The 19,131-nt window shown below is 40.3% G+C and overlaps 1 protein-coding gene across 1 annotated transcript in view; it reads left to right on the top strand.

The window, feature by feature from the left end:
* ascc3 (activating signal cointegrator 1 complex subunit 3) overlaps window positions 1-19,131 on the top strand; it is a 224,412-nt gene that overhangs the window by 55,880 nt on the left and 149,401 nt on the right. Inside the window, exons 9-10 of the mRNA XM_084088603.1 lie at window positions 11,402-11,605; window positions 12,018-12,158. Coding sequence (XP_083944729.1) covers window positions 11,402-11,605; window positions 12,018-12,158 — 345 coding nt within the window. The remainder of the gene's footprint in view (window positions 1-11,401; window positions 11,606-12,017; window positions 12,159-19,131) is intronic.

The following is a 19,131-nucleotide window of genomic DNA, read 5'->3' as shown; positions in this document are numbered from 1 at the left end:
TATTGAAAGCCGTAATGGGCAACAGGGACACGGCCGCTCAACGTGGCTTTAATAGCTGTGTGAAACATTAAAAGTGGGGAATTTATTAGGAAGCCTTTTAACTAATGAATCTCAAGCGCTGCACTCGCACGGTAAAAACCTTTCTAATTTCTGTGAAGAAATAAACTGCCTCCGCAATGACTGAAAACAAAACAACATACACGCTTCTGTACATCAGCACAGTCATGTGAACATTAAAGCGAAGACGGTGATGCTTTTATTGGTGGAAACGATTCAAAGCAGTCGTCATAGATGCGCTGTTTGATTCACCTTTAGATTGCTCAACAAATTTATATCTAGGTGGTCTTAATAAATCAACATAATTTGAAGTTGCAATGTATGCAAAATTGTATATACAATGTATGAGCTGTTAATTTTATTTGTATTTGGACATTATTATTACAGTATTATGTAGTCTGTATTCTATATTCTATATTATAATACTATATATTTTCAGTGCAATAGGTCACTGTGATAGAGATGCGGTATTGTCACAAAGCATAGATCATATTTGGCAAATACTGCAATCCTTCTTATATCTTGTGATACATAAAGCATTGCGATTCTAACCTTGAGTGTGTAATGATTTTTTTTTTTTTTCATTTGACTGCAGTACATTTTTTATGATAGGTGACTTTCGAGTGACATTGCTTGCAAATTGCATGTTTTATCTCCGGCTTGTTCTTCCCAGTAATGCTGTAAAACCCAAAATGAACACAGATGCTCTTTTTGAATATAAAAAAAACATCTTAAATTTGTGCAGCTGTGCTGTCGTTTATTTCGTAATTTTCATACGTCTGCACTCAGATGAGAGTACTAACGAATGATGCATTTGTAATGAGTATCCAGTGTCAAAGGCTTGAAACAGAAAATAATAACTACATTTGCATTTCCTGAAGGAAGTAGCAGTGCTTCCAAAGCAGCAAAAAATATAATCTCAATACTCCTTTGACAAAAGGTAATCAAAAATAAGTATGATTTGTCAAAGTTATGAGGTGTTACAACTAAAATATGTTAAAAACAGTTTGATCAAGGAAGCAAAGTTTTGCGCACCCTTGTTTTTTTTGTCTTTGTTGAAGATCTGCTTCTTTGAACTCATCGTTGGGTGTATCAAGATACTCCTGACAAAGTATATTTTTATTCATTTAATAATTGTGGGCGTGATATATTTGGGTGTTTCCCATAATGACTAATTGGCAGTATTATTTTAGTTTTTATTTTAGTCTTATTATAGTTTTATTAACATTTTGAATTAGCTTTTATTTTTGTATTTTTAGTTTTTATGGTCATTTTTAATTTAATGTTTAGAATTTTTGTTTTGTGCTTTTGTCATTTTATACATATTATAATTTATTTTTATTTCAGCTTAATTTCAATTAACATATATATATATATATATATATATATATATATATATATATATATATATATTTTTTTTTTTTTTTTTTTTTATTTATATATATATATTTATATATATTGTTTTAGTTAACGATAATAACCTTTTCTCATTTATCTGTATATTTATTCAAACTTTACAAAACTTGGTACACATGGAAATTTTAGATTCTAGCCATTTATTTGTTCATTTGTTCATCATGGCAGATGAAGGCTGTAATTCTGACGTTGTCCACTAGGACACAGTTTTAAATCCAGTCATTTTACATCAGTGCGGATGGTTAAATATTTCCCTCCTCGTTGGAGTCAGTCATCTCTTTTGGAACCAGCATGTTTTTTTTTGTAAGCTTCATCAAATCAAAATGTACAATACCAGCAGAGATACAAGATTGTTGACTTTGCAGTAACAACACATAATTTTTGGAAAAATTTATGGAAATTGTATCTCTTACTCATCTACATGAGATATTTGTGCTTGGGCCGCAATTATTGTGTTTTGCAATGCATTACAGATATCTTCAGCGATGTGAGTCAGGTTACTAGCGTGAATCAAATTATAAGCGTTCTCTTCATTAGCCGTGTGGAATAGTAAACATCTCTGCTCAGGAGTTTGCAGTCTGTTTATATACACACTGAAACAGAGAAACATCCCTGATTAATCCCCCATGATTCCTGGCATTACAGATTACTTTTTAATGGGTGGAGCTTCAGGACAGTGAGTCGAATGTAAATAATGAATAAATACAAGGGCATTGCTTTCAGTGTGATTGACAGCTCTGCTTGAAAAGTTTGCATTTGCGTTTGCTCGTGTGGACTTTTTTGGACAATAGACCTCTCTATTTTTCATCGTTTTCTCTTATCCCTCAATCTTTGTTTCCCTTTAACTCTTCCAGCAAGAGAAATAAATGGCCCTCCTGTTTGTCAGTGCTGCACCTGTCACTTATCAGATACCTTTGCCCGTAGGTGTGCGAGTTGTTCTTTGAATAAACGTGCTGGAGTTTAATGTGTGTGTGTGTGCGTGTGTGTGTGTGTGTGTGTGTGTTTGTATCTCTGGAGCGGGTAATTTAGTGCCGTGTGGGCTCGAGGCGGGCAGATAAGCTGTTTGCTAAAACTAACAATTAAAGCTTGATCATGCTGTCAGTTCAAATGGAATGAAATGGAACCAAAAAGTAATTAAAAGGATACCGTGCAAATGACAATTATATCTTTTAGCTTTCTATTACCAAACGCTGTGAATTTAATTATTGCAGCAGCTTTGACAAAAATGTGCACGCGTAAACACAGACTTTAGGATAGGCTAAGCGAGCCTTTCTACAGAGCTGTGTGCATATACTGTGAGGAAAATAAGTATTTGAACACCCTGCTATTTTGCAAGTTCTCCCACTTGGAAATCATGGAGGGGTCTAAAATTGTCATCGTAGGTGCATGTCCACTGTGAGAGACATAATCTAAAAAAAAAATATCCAGAAATCACAATATATGATTTTTTAACTATTTATTTGTATGATACAGCTGCAAATAAGTATTTGAACACCTGTCTATCAGCTAGAATTCTGACCCTCAAAGACCTGTTAGTCTGCCTTTAAAATGTCCACCTCCACTCCATTTATTATCCTAAATTAGATGCACCTGTTTGAGGTCGTTAGCTGCATAAAGACACCTGTCCACCCCAAACAATCAGTAAGAATCCAACTACTAACATGGCCAAGACCAAAGAGCTGTCTAAAGACACTAGAGACAAAATTGTACACCTCCACAAGGCTGGAAAGGGCTACGGGGAAATTGCCAAGCAGCTTGGTGAAAAAAGGTCCACTGTTGGAGCAATCATCAGAAAATGGAAGAAGCTAAACATGACTGTCAATCTCCCTCGGACTGGGGCTCCATGCAAGATCTCACCTCGTGGGGTCTCAATGATCCTAAGAAAGGTGAGAAATCAGCCCAGAACTACACGGGAGGAGCTGGTCAATGACCTGAAAAGAGTTGGGACCACCGTTTCCAAGGTTACTGTTGGTAATACACTAAGACATCATGGTTTGAAATCATGCATGGCACGGAAGGTTCCCCTGCTTAAACCAGCACATGTCAAGGCCCGTCTTAAGTTTGCCAATGACCATTTGGATGATCCAGAGGAGTCATGGGAGAAAGTCATGTGGTCAGATGAGACCAAAATAGAACTTTTTGGCCATAATTCCACTAAACGTGTTTGGAGGAAGAAGAATGATGAGTACCATCCTAAGAACACCATCCCTACTGTGAAGCATGGGGGTGGTAGCATCATGCTTTGGGGGTGTTTTTCTGCACATGGGACAGGGCGACTGCACTGTATTAAGGAGAGGATGACCGGGGCCATGTATTGCGAGATTTTGGGGAACAACCTCCTTCCCTCAGTTAGAGCATTGAAGATGGGTCGAGGCTGGGTCTTCCAACATGACAATGACCCGAAGCACACAGCCAGGATAACCAAGGAGTGGCTCTGTAAGAAGCATATCAAGGTTCTGGCGTGGCCTAGCCAGTCTTTAGACCTAAACCCAATAGAGAATCTTTGGAGGGAGCTCAAACTCCGTGTTTCTCAGCGACAGCCCAGAAACCTGACTGATCTAGAGAAGATCTGTGTGGAGGAGTGGGCCAAAATCCCTCCTGCAGTGTGTGCAAACCTGGTGAAAAACTACAGGAAACGTTTGACCTCTGTAATTGCAAACAAAGGCTACTGTACCAAATATTAACATTGATTTTCTCAGGTGTTCAAATACTTATTTGCAGCTGTATCATACAAATAAATAGTTAAAAAATCATACATTGTGATTTCTGGATTTTTTTTTTTTTTGATTATGTCTCTCACAGTGGACATGCACCTACGATGACAATTTCAGACCCCTCCATGATTTCCAAGTGGGAGAACTTGCAAAATAGCAGGGTGTTCAAACACTTATTTTCCTCACTGTATATATATTTTTTTGGCTCATAGCTTTTTAAAACCAGGACAGTCAAGAAATCCATGCGAGGCTGTGCAGGTATTTAGATGTTGCTGTGAAATGATTGCTGGGGGCTATGTTGGTCCAATTAGTGTGTTTAAAGTCACGGGTGAGTTTCTGCTGTGTTCCCAGCTCACCCAGTCAGCACATATGGCCGAGGGCCCTTCATCCACTGAGTTAATTAGACTGTCAGGATCCACCGGACTCACGTACAGGTGTTCAGATCTCCGGCTGCCCACAGTTTTTAGAGCTGTTATTTACCATCATGCACTCGCCATATGTCCTGCAAAGACAACTTTTTCTCTCACTTGATTATATCATCATAAAATCAGCAGATATATTTAGCACGCCTAAAGAAATGTGCTTTTGTTTTCTGCATTTGAGAGAAGTAAAACGTGGTCAAGTGAATGCTGGCTCCCTGCTGATAATGGTTTCGCTCGCCGGCAGTGTGAAGAAACGCTGCGAAACCGTCAGACTGAAAGTGTTAAGGGTGCTCTGGGCACAGATTGCGAGCATCTTGAAGCACTAGATCGTGTAGGAGTAGAGCGAATCGCTGGCCTGGAAACCTTGCCATTGCCACATATGTGTGATTGGTACATTTTGAAGGGGAGAGTACAAAAATAAAGTGTACTGGAAGCAGAGCATATATCATTTGTTTCTAAAGGGGTCATGACAAGCATTTATAGAGCAACTGTTAGAAATGAAAACTTCCTCAACTATTGAACAAGAGCATTTATTGAAACTGGAATGCCAGAAATGGATTCTGATATCAGGAAGTTAGGGATGGTATGGCCCACCAACATTTCAATTTGTGTTGACTATTTGGTGTGGACATTTGGCTTGCAGGTAATGAGGAAGTAGGATAGATACTGTTATTCCCAAATGCTAGAACAACTAACAAGAGTAAAGTCTGTTAAACCTTATGCCGTCCCTAGCTGTGCGTACCATCTGCGCATCCGTCTGAAGAATCCCACCTTTAGAAACAAATTATTGAATAACAGCCTGAGAAAGTGAAAAAGTTCACGCTGAACTTCATATATGACTAATTTGGAAAGATCTAAATTGGCTACAGATACACAAAATCACACTCCTCATAAAAAGTGTATGGGAGAATTGAGACACAATTGATTTCGGTGGAGTTTGATGTTAGCATGTTACTAATAAAATGCATTTCAAATGCGTCGACCACTTCTGTTTAGATGTCCTTCTTACTCCCCTCTGAATGCACCGCTTGGATAACATTGACTGAACATACCATTGGTGCATAAATTATTACATATTAGGTCAGTAGGTGGATAGAAAGCAGTCTAATGTGGCTCTACCAACACATTTGACAACATAATCATCTGCATTACGAAAGCGATCCATTACACCTATGTTTAGCGTCATCCATTTGAGATCAGCTCAATGAAAACATACTAATTCCAGATGTCAACAGGGCCTGTGATAACACGATACACAGTGGAAAAATGCAGACAGTAAGTACAACAGTCAGTTTTATTTAGGTTGCACTATTGTTAATTTTAACTATTAAATGAATGTAGTTTATATGCAATACTCTACTCCGCTATCTTGGAATAATGTTTTCACTGAGGTCTTGATGGATTTTGGGATTATCATCTCTGTGAACCAAGTTTTGGAAAAGACCTGCTGGAAATTGTAGACATACATCTTTTTTTTGTGGTAACAAGAATTGTCCTGTCCCAGGTGGTGCACACATAGACTAAAAAAAGATGGATGATGCACCTTCACTCTCGTCCATTGTAGAAAAGTGAAGCCGCCTATGTCCCATTATGGCGCTGGCGTCTTCCGCTGATTTGGGACAGAGTCTGCGCAGTAGTGAGCGTGAAGTGGAGCCGCGATATCCCACCCTCAATCCCGCAGAAACAGTTAGTACAGTTTACCGCAGAACAACTCATTATGTCGATGTGAAATAAACATTTATGGAAATGTAGAAATTAAAGTTGAAGCTCCAATCTCCTCCGGAAAATCCCGAAAAAGTTGTTTGTGCCTCAGTGACTACTTTGCTCAGAGAAGCTGTCAATCACAGCTGTCAATCATGATGTCACACTCCTGTTTTAATAGCATCAAATAACGAACTACAACCAAACTTATTTCCAAAAACGAAAACTTACATCAGCGTGATAAAAACTAAATAAAATGACAGAAAACGTATTTGAAAAAATTAATTTGAAGTGTAATTTGATTGTTTAGTTTGCCTCACGTCCCATTAGACTACATGGAGAGGGCGGGGTTTATGACCTATCCTGGGACCAACCACCTGGGGGTGATCGAGACACTTTAGCTTCACTTTTCAGGACTTGTGCGGCACGCTTGGGTTCACACGACGTTTGCCTGAATTACACCTTGGCGAATAAGCCAGAGCTGGATATGGGACACAAGTACGCAAATCCATTTGCTTTTTTGGGGTTGACTTAACAGTCAACATGAATTCAAAATGGACCCTTTTTACTGGCTTAATACAACTTGTTAAGCCGGAGACACACTTAACAACTGTAAGGCCGATTATGAATGTAATTTGATACTTACCCAATCTCATCATGCCCAATCTCGCCGCGTTGTGTTCATTTGGTGTTCACAGTCAATGTTTAAAATCTGCTGCAGTCGTTGGAAACCGTCTGTAAGTGTGTTCGGTTCAGCCTTAGAATGTTTTAGCTAGTCGTTAAGTGTGTCCCCGGCATTAGTGTTTTTGAGTTTGATTCATCCGTGCACCATATGAAAAAAGATAAATGTTTGGAAGAAAAAATATGGGCTTTTTAAGTCTTAGACAGAGTGGAATAAAGCTGAGATTGTGCTTTCAGGCGCAAATGATTTCAGCCACTTGAAGTTTTGAATGGGAGCCTGGTCTGATGGTGTTAGATTTACCCCCGAGCCTGAAACTCAACGAGCTGGAATGGGCCGCCACTGTGGCAATCACTCCACTCACACACTGTGATGAAAAGTCCCGTTTACTGCCGCTATTTCTACAGCCAGTAAAGAGAGATTAAAAACCCCCTTTTGACGTACAGCCGACCGAGAGTTTGCCAGGCTTGTTTTAAAAGGTGTTGTACACTGTATAAGTTGGCTGATGGATTACCTCAGGGCTACATTACCGTGTGGAGTGTGAACAATAGCACATGGGGGACCACCCTGACCCAAATCACAATTTCATGTAGTTTGACGAGCATTCATCACAACGCTGAGTGCGCTTCAAAGGAAAATAACCAAATGCGAGACATTTTCCGAGATCATGAAGTAATGACAACTCCATATTTGCTACATGTACGCGTTACTTCGAGGTGAATGTTGGGGCACGCATACATTTGCATTAATTTGCATGTTTAAGGTGTGCGGGGACACTGGCAGTCCTTTACAGACAAAGCTGATAAATCAAAATGAAGGAGGCTCTTAAAACAAGTGCAGCGGTTTGGTTACCGCGGTGATACAACCGTTCAGTCGGATAGGAGGAGAGCTCTTAATTACCTATGAATATTTATAAGTTAGTCCTCTGAAGACCAACCCTGGGAATATAATGGGTCGGACCAGCTGAGGCTGATGCGCCTTCTCCTGTTTTTCGAGAGCACGTGGCACTCAGCTGAAGGTGATGTTATATGGAAACACCAACCTCCAATGAAGCGCTAACAGCTTTCTGGAAGCTTTTTTTGTAATTGGCTTCAATTGGGCCATTAAAGCTGATGAAGTTGATCTCCGTTTCAAAACCTAGTGTGAGCTGCCTTGCCCGTCTTTTTCCCTTTTAAGGCAGGAACTGAAATGGAACCTTGTAATTGGCTGATTTGTGTATTCTATTCATATTCTATTTTATATATTTTTTAGCTGAGGTCTTGATTGTAGTACTCTATATCCCAATTGGCGTAGTTGTTTTCCCACCTCTGAAATCCCTTTTCCCTTTTTTTGGCAATATTTACACACTGTTTAGGCTACTGTAAGTAATGCTGCCTTCAGTAGCCAAAATATTGCCAATATCTAACACAGTCATTTTTAAGGTTATGTTAGCTAATAGAAAGTATAGATAGATTTGAAAAAGAACTGGATTGCAATTGGAATGCATTAAGATTGGGAATTGGAAGTATGGCATGGCCACTTTTCATGATTCAGTCAATTCTCAATGGATACAATCAACTCTAGCCCTACATTTCTTGTTGAAAATCCTTTTTTGCCTGGAAATATGTCACATTTAAATGTAACATGGTTTATAAATGCTGTGCTGACTCTAAATATGTTGCTAAATTGTTCAAATCAAGAATCGGGCTATTGAGAAGGCAAAGACTTGTTCTTTTTAAATATCTTCTTGGTCATCTCCTCCACAAAAATTCCATTTGCTTGCTTTAGACTGATGGGTACTTGGCCGCTGTGAATTTAAGGTCACATAGGGGGTGCTCTTCAACCTTAACGTCAAGATGAAACAGAAATAGCCACAAATCTTTTCTTCCCTATTGTGACGTACAGTACATCCGAGTGTAACGGATTATCTGAAAAGTACAAATGTGGAGCGAGGGATTGGTTCTTCTATGCAATGGTTGTTGTGTTGAGATGTTGAGATGTGGGTGTTGCACTCTAAAGTGGAGGTAGATGACCGTGAGCTTGCAGTGACAGGGTTTAAGTGCATTAGTGCACTTAAACCCCGTCACTGCAAGCTCACGGTCATCTACCTCCACTTTTGGAGAAGTTTGGATTTAACCGGGAAAACATTTTGATTAAACATTTTCACATTTTGATTAAACATTGCAAAATCAATCAACAAACCAACAAACAAACAAACCAACAAACAAAAATGGAATGTAGGCATGGATGAATTGTTCACAATAAGATGTAATGCATTTACAAAATAGATAGATACATTTTCATAGAAGAGGTGACTTCTCATTTTAAAATGACATGCATGACACCTTTTATTCCTGTATCCTTCATAGATGCAGGCATAGGAAGTCCACAAGACAACTCTTAACTGTTGTACTGAAGTTTACCACTGCAGAACATCCCACTGCTTTTCTGTCCACCTATCAAACGATCCTAATTCACTGCTGTGCTTTAAGCGTCTTTCGGCTATTAATAATCCCTTCCATTTGGCTCTTCAGTCCTGATTTTAAATCAGATCAGAGCCCTATAATAACTCTCTCAGCCTAATTGTTTTTCTTTTAATTTAAAGTGTGCCAGAGCAGAACGGTAAAAGAGAGACCGATAGCATTGTTAATGAATCCTGATCCCCTGATCCAAGACACAGATGCATGAATGAGGGATGCTGAGACGTTTCTAGATTTGTTTTACTCGATGTGCTTTGATTCGATTTTTGTACTTTCCTGTCCCCTTTTTGATTGAATAAAGTCATAACTTTCTGCTGTAATTTTTAGCGGCGTCTAGTGGTGAGGTTGCGAATTGCAACCAGCAGAAGTTACGGTGGCCGACAGGAAGTGATGTCGTCGTCTGAGACAGCAGAGAGTAGCCGGTTAAGCAATGAGGTTTCTTTACAAAGATAAATTAAAAAATTAGGCTTACTTGATTATTCAGTAAAACGATATGTTATTGCAAATACTATTGTGAGTTCTTCATTGTGTCAGTGTTTTATTAGCTGACTTTAGCTAGCTTCTTTGCACGAAGAACAACATAGTGACGAAACGCATTTTTCCTTTTAGGGCCACTGTAGAAACATGTCGGCGGCCATTTCAATGTAAGGAGACCCGTGGTGTATGTAGATAGAATGGCTCATTTTGGTAATACAAACATAACGGTTCATTATGAAAGGTCTTTATTCACCACTGAATAAACTTAATAACATAGTTATGTATATAATATTGCATTTCTGTCAACAGATCCTCTTAAATATTACACAATGCACCTTTAATGATGGTGGTAGTGAAAATAGCCGTACTCAGCAGTAGTGCTAAAGTACTCGCTGGTTTTTCATCTCTTATCATAATTCTGTAGAGATTGATGGCTGTCAAACCCAGTGTGATGTCGCTGCAGAGCTGGACAGATTGACAGCTCCTGACACTGCTCTGAGATTTCCCCCTCCATAGTCCTGGTGGCCTTTTGCAAGGTTTTAATGTTTGAGCTCTCCGTACACGCTCATCCATGCATAAAGTCCCAACAGTCACTCATGGAGAAGCACTTGATCTGACTGCATCAGTAAAGTATCTCATTTTCTGTCAGCACTGCTTTAGGTTCAGTATTCTTTGACTCTGGCTTTCGGTGATTGATTAGTTTAGGTAAAGTCACTGAAGATTGCCTTGTAGGAGACCGGAGTTGCTCATTAGCTGTGCATTAAAGTGGCTTCATTAAGTTATGGCTCCTGGTGCCCTGTCTCTCTGACCATATGTGTCTCCATCACACCCCATCTGCTACACATACACTCACTGTCTTCAACCTCTTGCACGCTACATTAAACAGGTACTTGGTGTTTTGAGATCTCAAGACCAAGATCTTGTTGTCAACGGACCACAATACATCGCAATACAAATGCAACAAAGTGTATCGTGGATAGTTCACCCAAAAATAAAATAAAAAGTTTTCAGAGTTTTAGTGTCAGTAATACATTAAACTATTATGTGTAATGTTGAATATAATGTATAATAATGCAATGGGGGAATATTTGTGCCATGCCAAATGTCTGATGTTACCAGTAAAAAGTGTCCTACATTATATTAAATATATCTAGTCAGTGAGAGAGATCAAGCATATTAGTCTAAAATAATTCTGTATTTTCAGCTTCAGAATCATGAATATTGTTATTCTGGTGTCTCTGTTGTCCTGTGCATTGGGTTTCCAGCACCAAGTCCAAGCCTATTCATTTACACACACAATGTAAAACCAAATTTAGCATTTTAATCAACAGTACATTGTTAACCTTTTATCATATGTCTTGGAGTATCGCACTAATATCATATGGTTAACTCCGGATCGTGATATGTATCGAATCGTGACTTGAGGGTATTGTTACACCCCTACGGACCATTGACATTGTTCTTGTGTGTTTGCAGATTGGCCAGTTGGTGTTCAAGGGCATGAAGAAGTTGAACAGAATCCAGTCTATAGTGTTCGAGACAGCTTACAACACCAACGAAAACCTGCTCATCTGCGCGCCCACCGGTGCCGGCAAAACCAACATTGCCATGCTCACCGTCCTGCACGAGATCCGCCAGAACCTGCAGCCCGGGGGAGTCATACGCAAGGACCAGTTTAAGGTAAACACACACTCACAGAGACAATATTGTTGAGTGAGCTATTGGCTTTCTGGCAGCCAATAACTCATTTCCGCACCAGCGTCACGTACTGCACAGCCTGATTGGGTGCGTTTGTTTAGTTTATGTCAAGCAAGGATAGACTTGAGCATTAAATATGTGTCAAGAAGTTTTACCACAGTTTGGAGATGTAAACGGATGCATTGTCTCGTGAAGCGCATTTTCACATGCGTGCATGTCAGCTTCAACGATGATAGACAGTCTTCATACATCACCATTAAACTCTTACTTTAAGCAGCCAGCTTCATATTTCTTTGTAAATTGTTATTTGTACTGGTTGCCAGGGAACAAATGGTACTCTGGTGTTTTCTCATTTATCATGAGCTTGTCTTGTCTCTCTTTCTTGCCTCTATAGATTGTATACGTTGCTCCTATGAAGGCCCTGGCTGCTGAGATGACTAATTACTTCAGTAAGCGATTGGAGCCTCTGGGAATCGCTGTCAAGGAGCTGACGGGAGACATGCAGCTGACCAAAGGAGAAATCCTCCGCACTCAGGTAACAAATGCTAACGGATGCACCTATGGCTATAATAAAATTGGACGTTGTCTGGTGGCAGCTAGACTTTGTTCGCTTCACTAGACTTGTACTTGGCTAATCCCAACCCCAACTCATCAGTGGCTTCATCTGTTGTCTGATGCTCGGGGATGGTCATACATCATGATGCCATGAGACTCGATTTCCTGAGAAAAGCCTGGTGTAAAGATGGGGAGGATGGTGTAATGTAGGTGTAAAAGGTCTCAAGTGGTAGCAGAAATGTGGGTAGGGTTAAACGGGTGCTATTATGCTTTTTCTTCAGGGTGTAATGTTGCTCTTTAAGCATGAAAAGGTCTGCAAAGTTACATAGCACAAAGTCACTCCAAAGGGAGCTAGTCTCTATATTAGTATCACTGTTTTTGAACGCCTCCATTGTAGCCTTGAGTTTTCTTCAGGGAACAAAAACGTCACAATATTCCAACATTTCAGTAATTACTGCCCAAGACAATGCAGAATGAAGGGGCGGGGCCTGGTTGAGTTAGTTAGTAGTGTGTTGAAACTGGAGCGGGACATTTCCCAAACAAGCTTGAAGCGGTTGACCAATCACAACACACTGATCCAGCCGACCAATCAGAGCACAGTGTGCTTTTCAGAAGGAGGGGCTTCATAGAGACAGGAACTAAACAGAGCGTTACTGACCGACTGGGAAGAGAGGAGCTGCAACAATGGAGAATATGGAGAAAATAATGTGTTTAACATTCAAGCATGGAAACCTGTTCTAGAAGATCCCAAAAACAAAATCAAGACTTTGAAAAAGAGCATAGTAGGTCCCCTTTAAATCCTGCAAGGGTTGATCCTGGACCATGATCAAGATGCTTACTCCAGATGGAATGAGCCTGTAATATGCCTAAAATGGTCACTGAAATTGTTTAGACTTCAGCTGTATGTTAAATAAAGATTCTAACACAGTTGTCAATCTGCGAACCCTTCACATTTGACAATGATTTCATTGCACATATTAAATGACTTTTCACAATAACTGCTTGTCTCTCCATAATCCAAATTCATAATCATCTCCATCTCTAAACCTTCATATTATTGTCCTAAAACAAATTACAAATTGCTCTGAAAATAGGTGTATAGCCAATCCTGCTTGATAGACTCCATGAGGCCATGCTCCTATAAAGCACTTATGTCTCACTGATCAATATTATTGTACAATTGAGACACATTTGTAATGCTGCAGCGCACACACAGTTCCGGGCCAGCAGTTTCAGGACGGAAGTGTGTATTCGTGACGAGCAGTGAAGAACACAGAATATAAGCAGTAATACGCTGGTCCTTACCCTTATACAAGCTCCTAAGGACGTCAAACTGATGATCTAAATTTATTGAGGAGTCATCTGATACTTTGCTTTTAAACACTGGTCCTATGGATTAGTGTGATTATCAAATTGCATGCAATTTAATTAAATATGTTTTCCTTTTTTGTTGCTGTTTTTCCGTCAAAATAAAAGTTTGATGATTTTACTAGTTGAAAATGAAGAAATGAAGGCAGCCATAAATAGTAGAATTGTAATTTTATAATTATATTTTAAAGTAAAATAAAATATTATTATATTTCTTAAATTCTAGTAGTAATATTTAAATAAAAGTTAGGCCTAATGTTACAGTAGTAATATTGTAGTAATAGTTATATTTCAATAGTAATAGCAATAGTAATATTTCTTATTTTGTTTTTTTAGTACTTATTATATTTTTATTTAGTAATAAAAATACTAACAATAATATAATAATTATTATTATTTCATAGCCATGTTGATATATATAAACACAAAATTTGTTAGAAAGAGTCCTTTTCAAGACACTTAAAACCGTAAAATCTCAAGTGGGCTGTTACTGCTGTTGTCAGAGTTAGGCCATGTGTCCACCAAAGCGTTTTTTCATGTGGCTGGCGTATTTTTTCAATTGTTTTCAATGGGAGCGCCGCGTTTTTAAAACGCTATGAGCGTTGAGCGTTTTTTTTTTCATGCTGAAGCGCTGAACGCTCTGTGTTTTTCTCGCCGAGAGTTGAAGAATGTTCAACTTTGAGTAAAACGCAGCGCTCATCACTGTCACTTTTTACCCAACCGTCCAATCACAGTGGAGGAGGGGCGGGACTAATACCACACCGACCAACCAACAGAGCGCCTAGCGTTTTCAGCTGGCTAAAAACACTTTGGTGGACACACGGCCTTATGCTTGTTTCTTGTGGTTCAGTTTAGTCCTGATTAATCTCTAGTTTGTTCCCTTGGTTACTGATTATGTTCACCTGCCAATCATTAAGTCTCCCTGTGTATTTAAACCCTTAGTTTTGTCTGTTCAGGGTTTTGTGTTGTTTCTTTGTAACATGGTTGTGTTTCAACTGGATTTCTTTTTTTCTCCTGTATGTTCCTTGGAAGACTAATAATTAAATATGTTTTTGTTATACTTTCCTGCGTCGCGCGCTCAATACAGCCACAGTTTGTGACAGAACAAGACATAGATTTGGCTTTATTTGGGGCGTTTTTTTCTTTTTTCTTCCCCCTCGCCAATGGACCTGCCAGCCGTCCAACTTCTGGCGTGCCTAACAAACTATCCGGACTGCCCGCTCGGTCCATGGCACACCTCCCGGTGAACGGTCCTCTGGGAGATCTCGCCGCAAATGTGGAGTGGATGCTGGTGAATAATGGAACGGCATTCACCATCTGCCCAGCTGAGGATGACATCACCAGCCCCACTCCGGGCCCAGAGCCCACCCACACACTGCACAGAGCTAACGCCAGAGCCCACCGCGGCCAGCTGCGATACATGAGCCAGATAAGAGGACTGAGCCAACCGTCGACCCAGAGCCCGAGCCCCACAGAGATTGACCCGCTGCGTCAGCTGGCAACACCATCCCAGTGGGAGTGCTCGTGGAGTAGGAGGGCATGGAATAGAGCCCCGTCCTGGGAATTATAATGAGGAAATGGAAGAGGATATTTCCTTGAGTCTCCCGTCGCAGCTCCAAGTCTCCTGTGTCTCAACTGGTCCCGCCCAGCTCAAAGTCTCCGGTGTTTCTAAGCCTCCCTTTCCCACCTCCTCTTCCAATAACAGGCAGTTCCTCTGTCCCGCCTCTGCTGTTTCCATTTAGTCCCTTGGTTCCTCCTTTGACTCCACTCTGCTCCCTGGATACATCTCAGTCATTCCAGTCTCTGGCTCTGCCTCCAGCCTCCAAGCCCATCACTCTACCTCGGCTCAGAAACCAGTCTGCTCCACTTTGGCTCCTCCCTCCCTCAGCTCCACCTGGGACCATCTCCCTTACGGCTCCTCTGGGCTCCCTCATCCCTCTGGTTCCACCTTGGTCAGACGTTGCTCTGTCTACGCCTCGGACCTCAGGGTCTCCAGCTGCGCCTCGACCCTCCACCCCTTCAGCTCCATCGGGCTCCACCTTATTAGTCCTTAGTCTGTTCCCTTGGTTACTGATTACGTTCACCTGTCAATCATTATGTCTCCCTGTGTATTCAAACCCTTAGTTCTGTCTGTTAATGGATCCGTTTCGTCTGTGTAACGTGGTTGTGTTTCTAGTGGATTTCTGTTTTTCTCTTCAACTTCAACTTTTATTTATTCATATAGCACATTTAATAGCAATGTTGTTGCCCAAAGTGCTTCACAGTTATAACTAAAAACAATAAAACATACATGTATAAAACATTTACCGAGCACAGCAAATGAAGGCATGACTACACACTCTTAGACATACCCCTCACACAACTTGTATAGTGAGATCAGTGTAGAGTGAAAGAAAACTAAATAAAAATAAGTTATTACTACTATGTACAATACCCTTAGTTCAAAAGATATGTTTTTGTTATACTTGCCTGCTTTGTGTGCCCAATACAGCCACAGTTTGTGACAGATGAATTTAGAAATTGAATAAAACATGGAAATGTCTTGATCTTGTGTTAACAACAGACTTTATTTCAGGCATATAACCAAAACCCATTTACTTTGGGGTGATGGAATTGGAAGTTCAAAAATTTTAGGTGTAACTTTAGCAGATGGTCCCTATGGTCCCTAGAAGGGACCTGTTATCATAAGCAGTGTCTCAGAACCATCCGTTTTCAGTTTCTGTGCAATGTGACGTCACAAAAGCTTAGGCTCCACCCACAACTGCTGTTAGACTCCTCCCTATTAGCTTAGCTGTACACAGTCCACCGTATTCATCTTCTCACCAGAGCATTTAACAGCAGCATTCAAGAAAGTTATTCTTATTAAAGCTACTAAGTTATTTAGTCAAGAGCAGTGAGTGATTTTCTGTTTTTACAGCAATATAGCGGTAGGTACTGTATTACGCTGATTTTTTTACTTGCTGTTTACGTTCACAGACATAACCGACTGTGTTTATGTGAACTGTGTGTTTTTGACAGTTTAAGCGCAATTAGTTTAATACTCACGGGACTGGCTGCCAGACAGCTCTCTGTGCGCGTGCCTCGGGTGTGTGCGCTCTGAAAACCACATATCAGAAGTTTAGACTGACATGGCTTTAAAATGCATGCAGATGATAAACTTTCATGATGATGAATAACTGAAGAAACTTCACAGACACACTCTGGGGACACCTTAGACTTATATTACATCTTGTAAAAAGGGGCATAATAGATTCTCTTTAATGTGTTAGTTGGCTACAATGGGGGAATTGTGGATGTTCTTATGATGGTGTTAAAGCACACATTTTCAGAAACTTTTTGCTATAAGTTCAGTTGCACGTTTTGTGCCATCATCACATTTTCTCTCTGCCCAAATTCGCTCTTCCAGGAAGGAAACGTCCAGGGGGATTTTAAGGGTGTGAATTGCATAAATAGAGCATGTACCTCATATTAAACAAGCCAGGGAGAGTTGTGAAAATGAAGTCCTTTTGACTTCTGCTGGCTGAATGAAAACCTTCACAGACATTTTGAACATTTGTACATGCTTAAAAAACCCTTCAAATTAGTTGTGGCTTCCTTCCATAACCATGTTTTTTTTTCACAAATTCGACTCCTTTTTTTCCCTCTCATATTACTTTCCCTGTAGATTCATGCATTAATGGATAGACGGAGACTTCTAAGAGCACTTAATTGTTAAAACAAGAGTGAGGAGATGAAGAATAGATTTAGAGGATTGTAGAGAACTGGAAGAAGTCATGAGTCAAGTGGTGTGAGGAGTGTAATATCAATGCCTGTATAAAGGGAAATGATCCTCGTTTTTTTTCCCAAAGGAAGCTCGCCGTCTTCTGACCATATCAATTGAGCGCCCTCGATGTACTTCCCAAACAGCAGAGCGAACAAAGCAAAAATGGAGAGATATGAAGTGAGGAGACGTGTTGTAGAATAATAAGGCATCATCACACCCTCTCTCTGGCTGAAAGCAGTGCTTTACTGCCCCCTCAGCCCTGTGTCTTTTAGACAGTGGCAGGCTTGCACAACAGTTCTTTAAAAAATGACCATCTCCGCAGTGGTTAGCTGGGAGAATATCAAGTATCTTGCCTATTTTTGCAGCGTTGGAGATGTCTCTGAGGTGTCTGGTAGACGCTGAGGCAGGAAAAACAAGTGGTCATTACTGGCAGACCTCACAGTTTGGCTCGTGGACACACGGTGTCATAGTGCGTGCCTACTTTTTGTCTATGCACGCTGTGTTTTAACCGTTATTTTAGTTAATTGCACAAAAGGACATGGGAAACATAAGGTGGTGTGTTGTGTCTTATCAAGGCTCTCGAGGTGGTCATTAGATATTGATTGGTAGTTAACATCAGAGCTTTTTCTTCCAGCACTGCTCAAAGTTAACAGCAGGTTACAACCTAACCATTGTATTATTTAGTGTGCCTTTCCTTTAATCATGGTGAATGTCTGTTTTCTTTTGTTTTTCTCTTAATCTTTTTCTCTCATCCATTCAGATACCCCAACACAAACTACCCCAAGATCTATAAGTAGCCTAACATCACCCAATATATGCATGATTACCTCTACCCCAATATACATATACCAACCCTATCATCCATCAATACACACATGCATCCAATGAGATCACTTCAGTGCACACACACACACATCTACCCCAAGATCTATATGTAGCCTAACATCACCCAATATATGCATGGCTACCTCTACTCCAATATACATATACCAACCCTATCATCTGCCAATACCAGCCCGATCTCATCCCAAGGCGTCATATACTGACGCTTTTGACATTTCTACATCCAACGCACATGGCACCCTTTAGCGTCAATATGAGACGCAGATAGATATGGGCCAGAAGGCACCTCCTAGCGGTCTAACCCTAACTCTACCCCAGACCTAAACCTACCCATAACCGAACAAAGCTCTGTGCGTCTCATATTGACGCTAAAGGGTGCCATGTGCGTTGGATGTAGATGAAATGTCAAAAGCGTCAGTATATGACGCCCTAGGATGAGAATGCGTTGGCCAATACACATATGCATGCAATGAGATCACTTCAGTACACACACACACACACACACACACACACACACACACACACACATCAAACCCAACATCTATACTGTATGTAGCCTAACATTACCCAATATATGCATGATTACCCCTACCCCAATATACATATACCAACCCTATCATCCGTCAATACACACATGCATCCAATGAGATCACTTCAGTACACACACGCACACGCACACACACACACACACCTGCCCCAACATCACCCCCTCCCAGTGCTTCTTTTAGAGAGCTTGTCATTTTCTGCTGCTTGGATCATAGCACTTTGTCTTCTTATTGTCTTGTTGCTATAGTAACCACTGTACAGTAAAATGCCTAATACAGAGAACACACAGCTGTTCAAATAACCTTATTGAAGACTAAATTTGTGCTGTCAGAAGCGGCGCTGACATTTAAATAAGTGACTGTAGGTTATACGATGGAAAAGATAGATGCTGGCCCTGGTAATTAAATTATATAGCAATCAAAGTAACTTTGAT

The sequence above is a fragment of the Abramis brama genome (assembly GCF_963993115.1).
Source record: "Abramis brama genome assembly, chromosome: 17".
NCBI lineage: Eukaryota > Metazoa > Chordata > Actinopteri > Cypriniformes > Leuciscidae > Abramis > Abramis brama.
The sequence above is the reverse complement of the archived record's forward strand: the minus strand, read 5'-3'. Positions and strand labels throughout refer to the sequence as shown.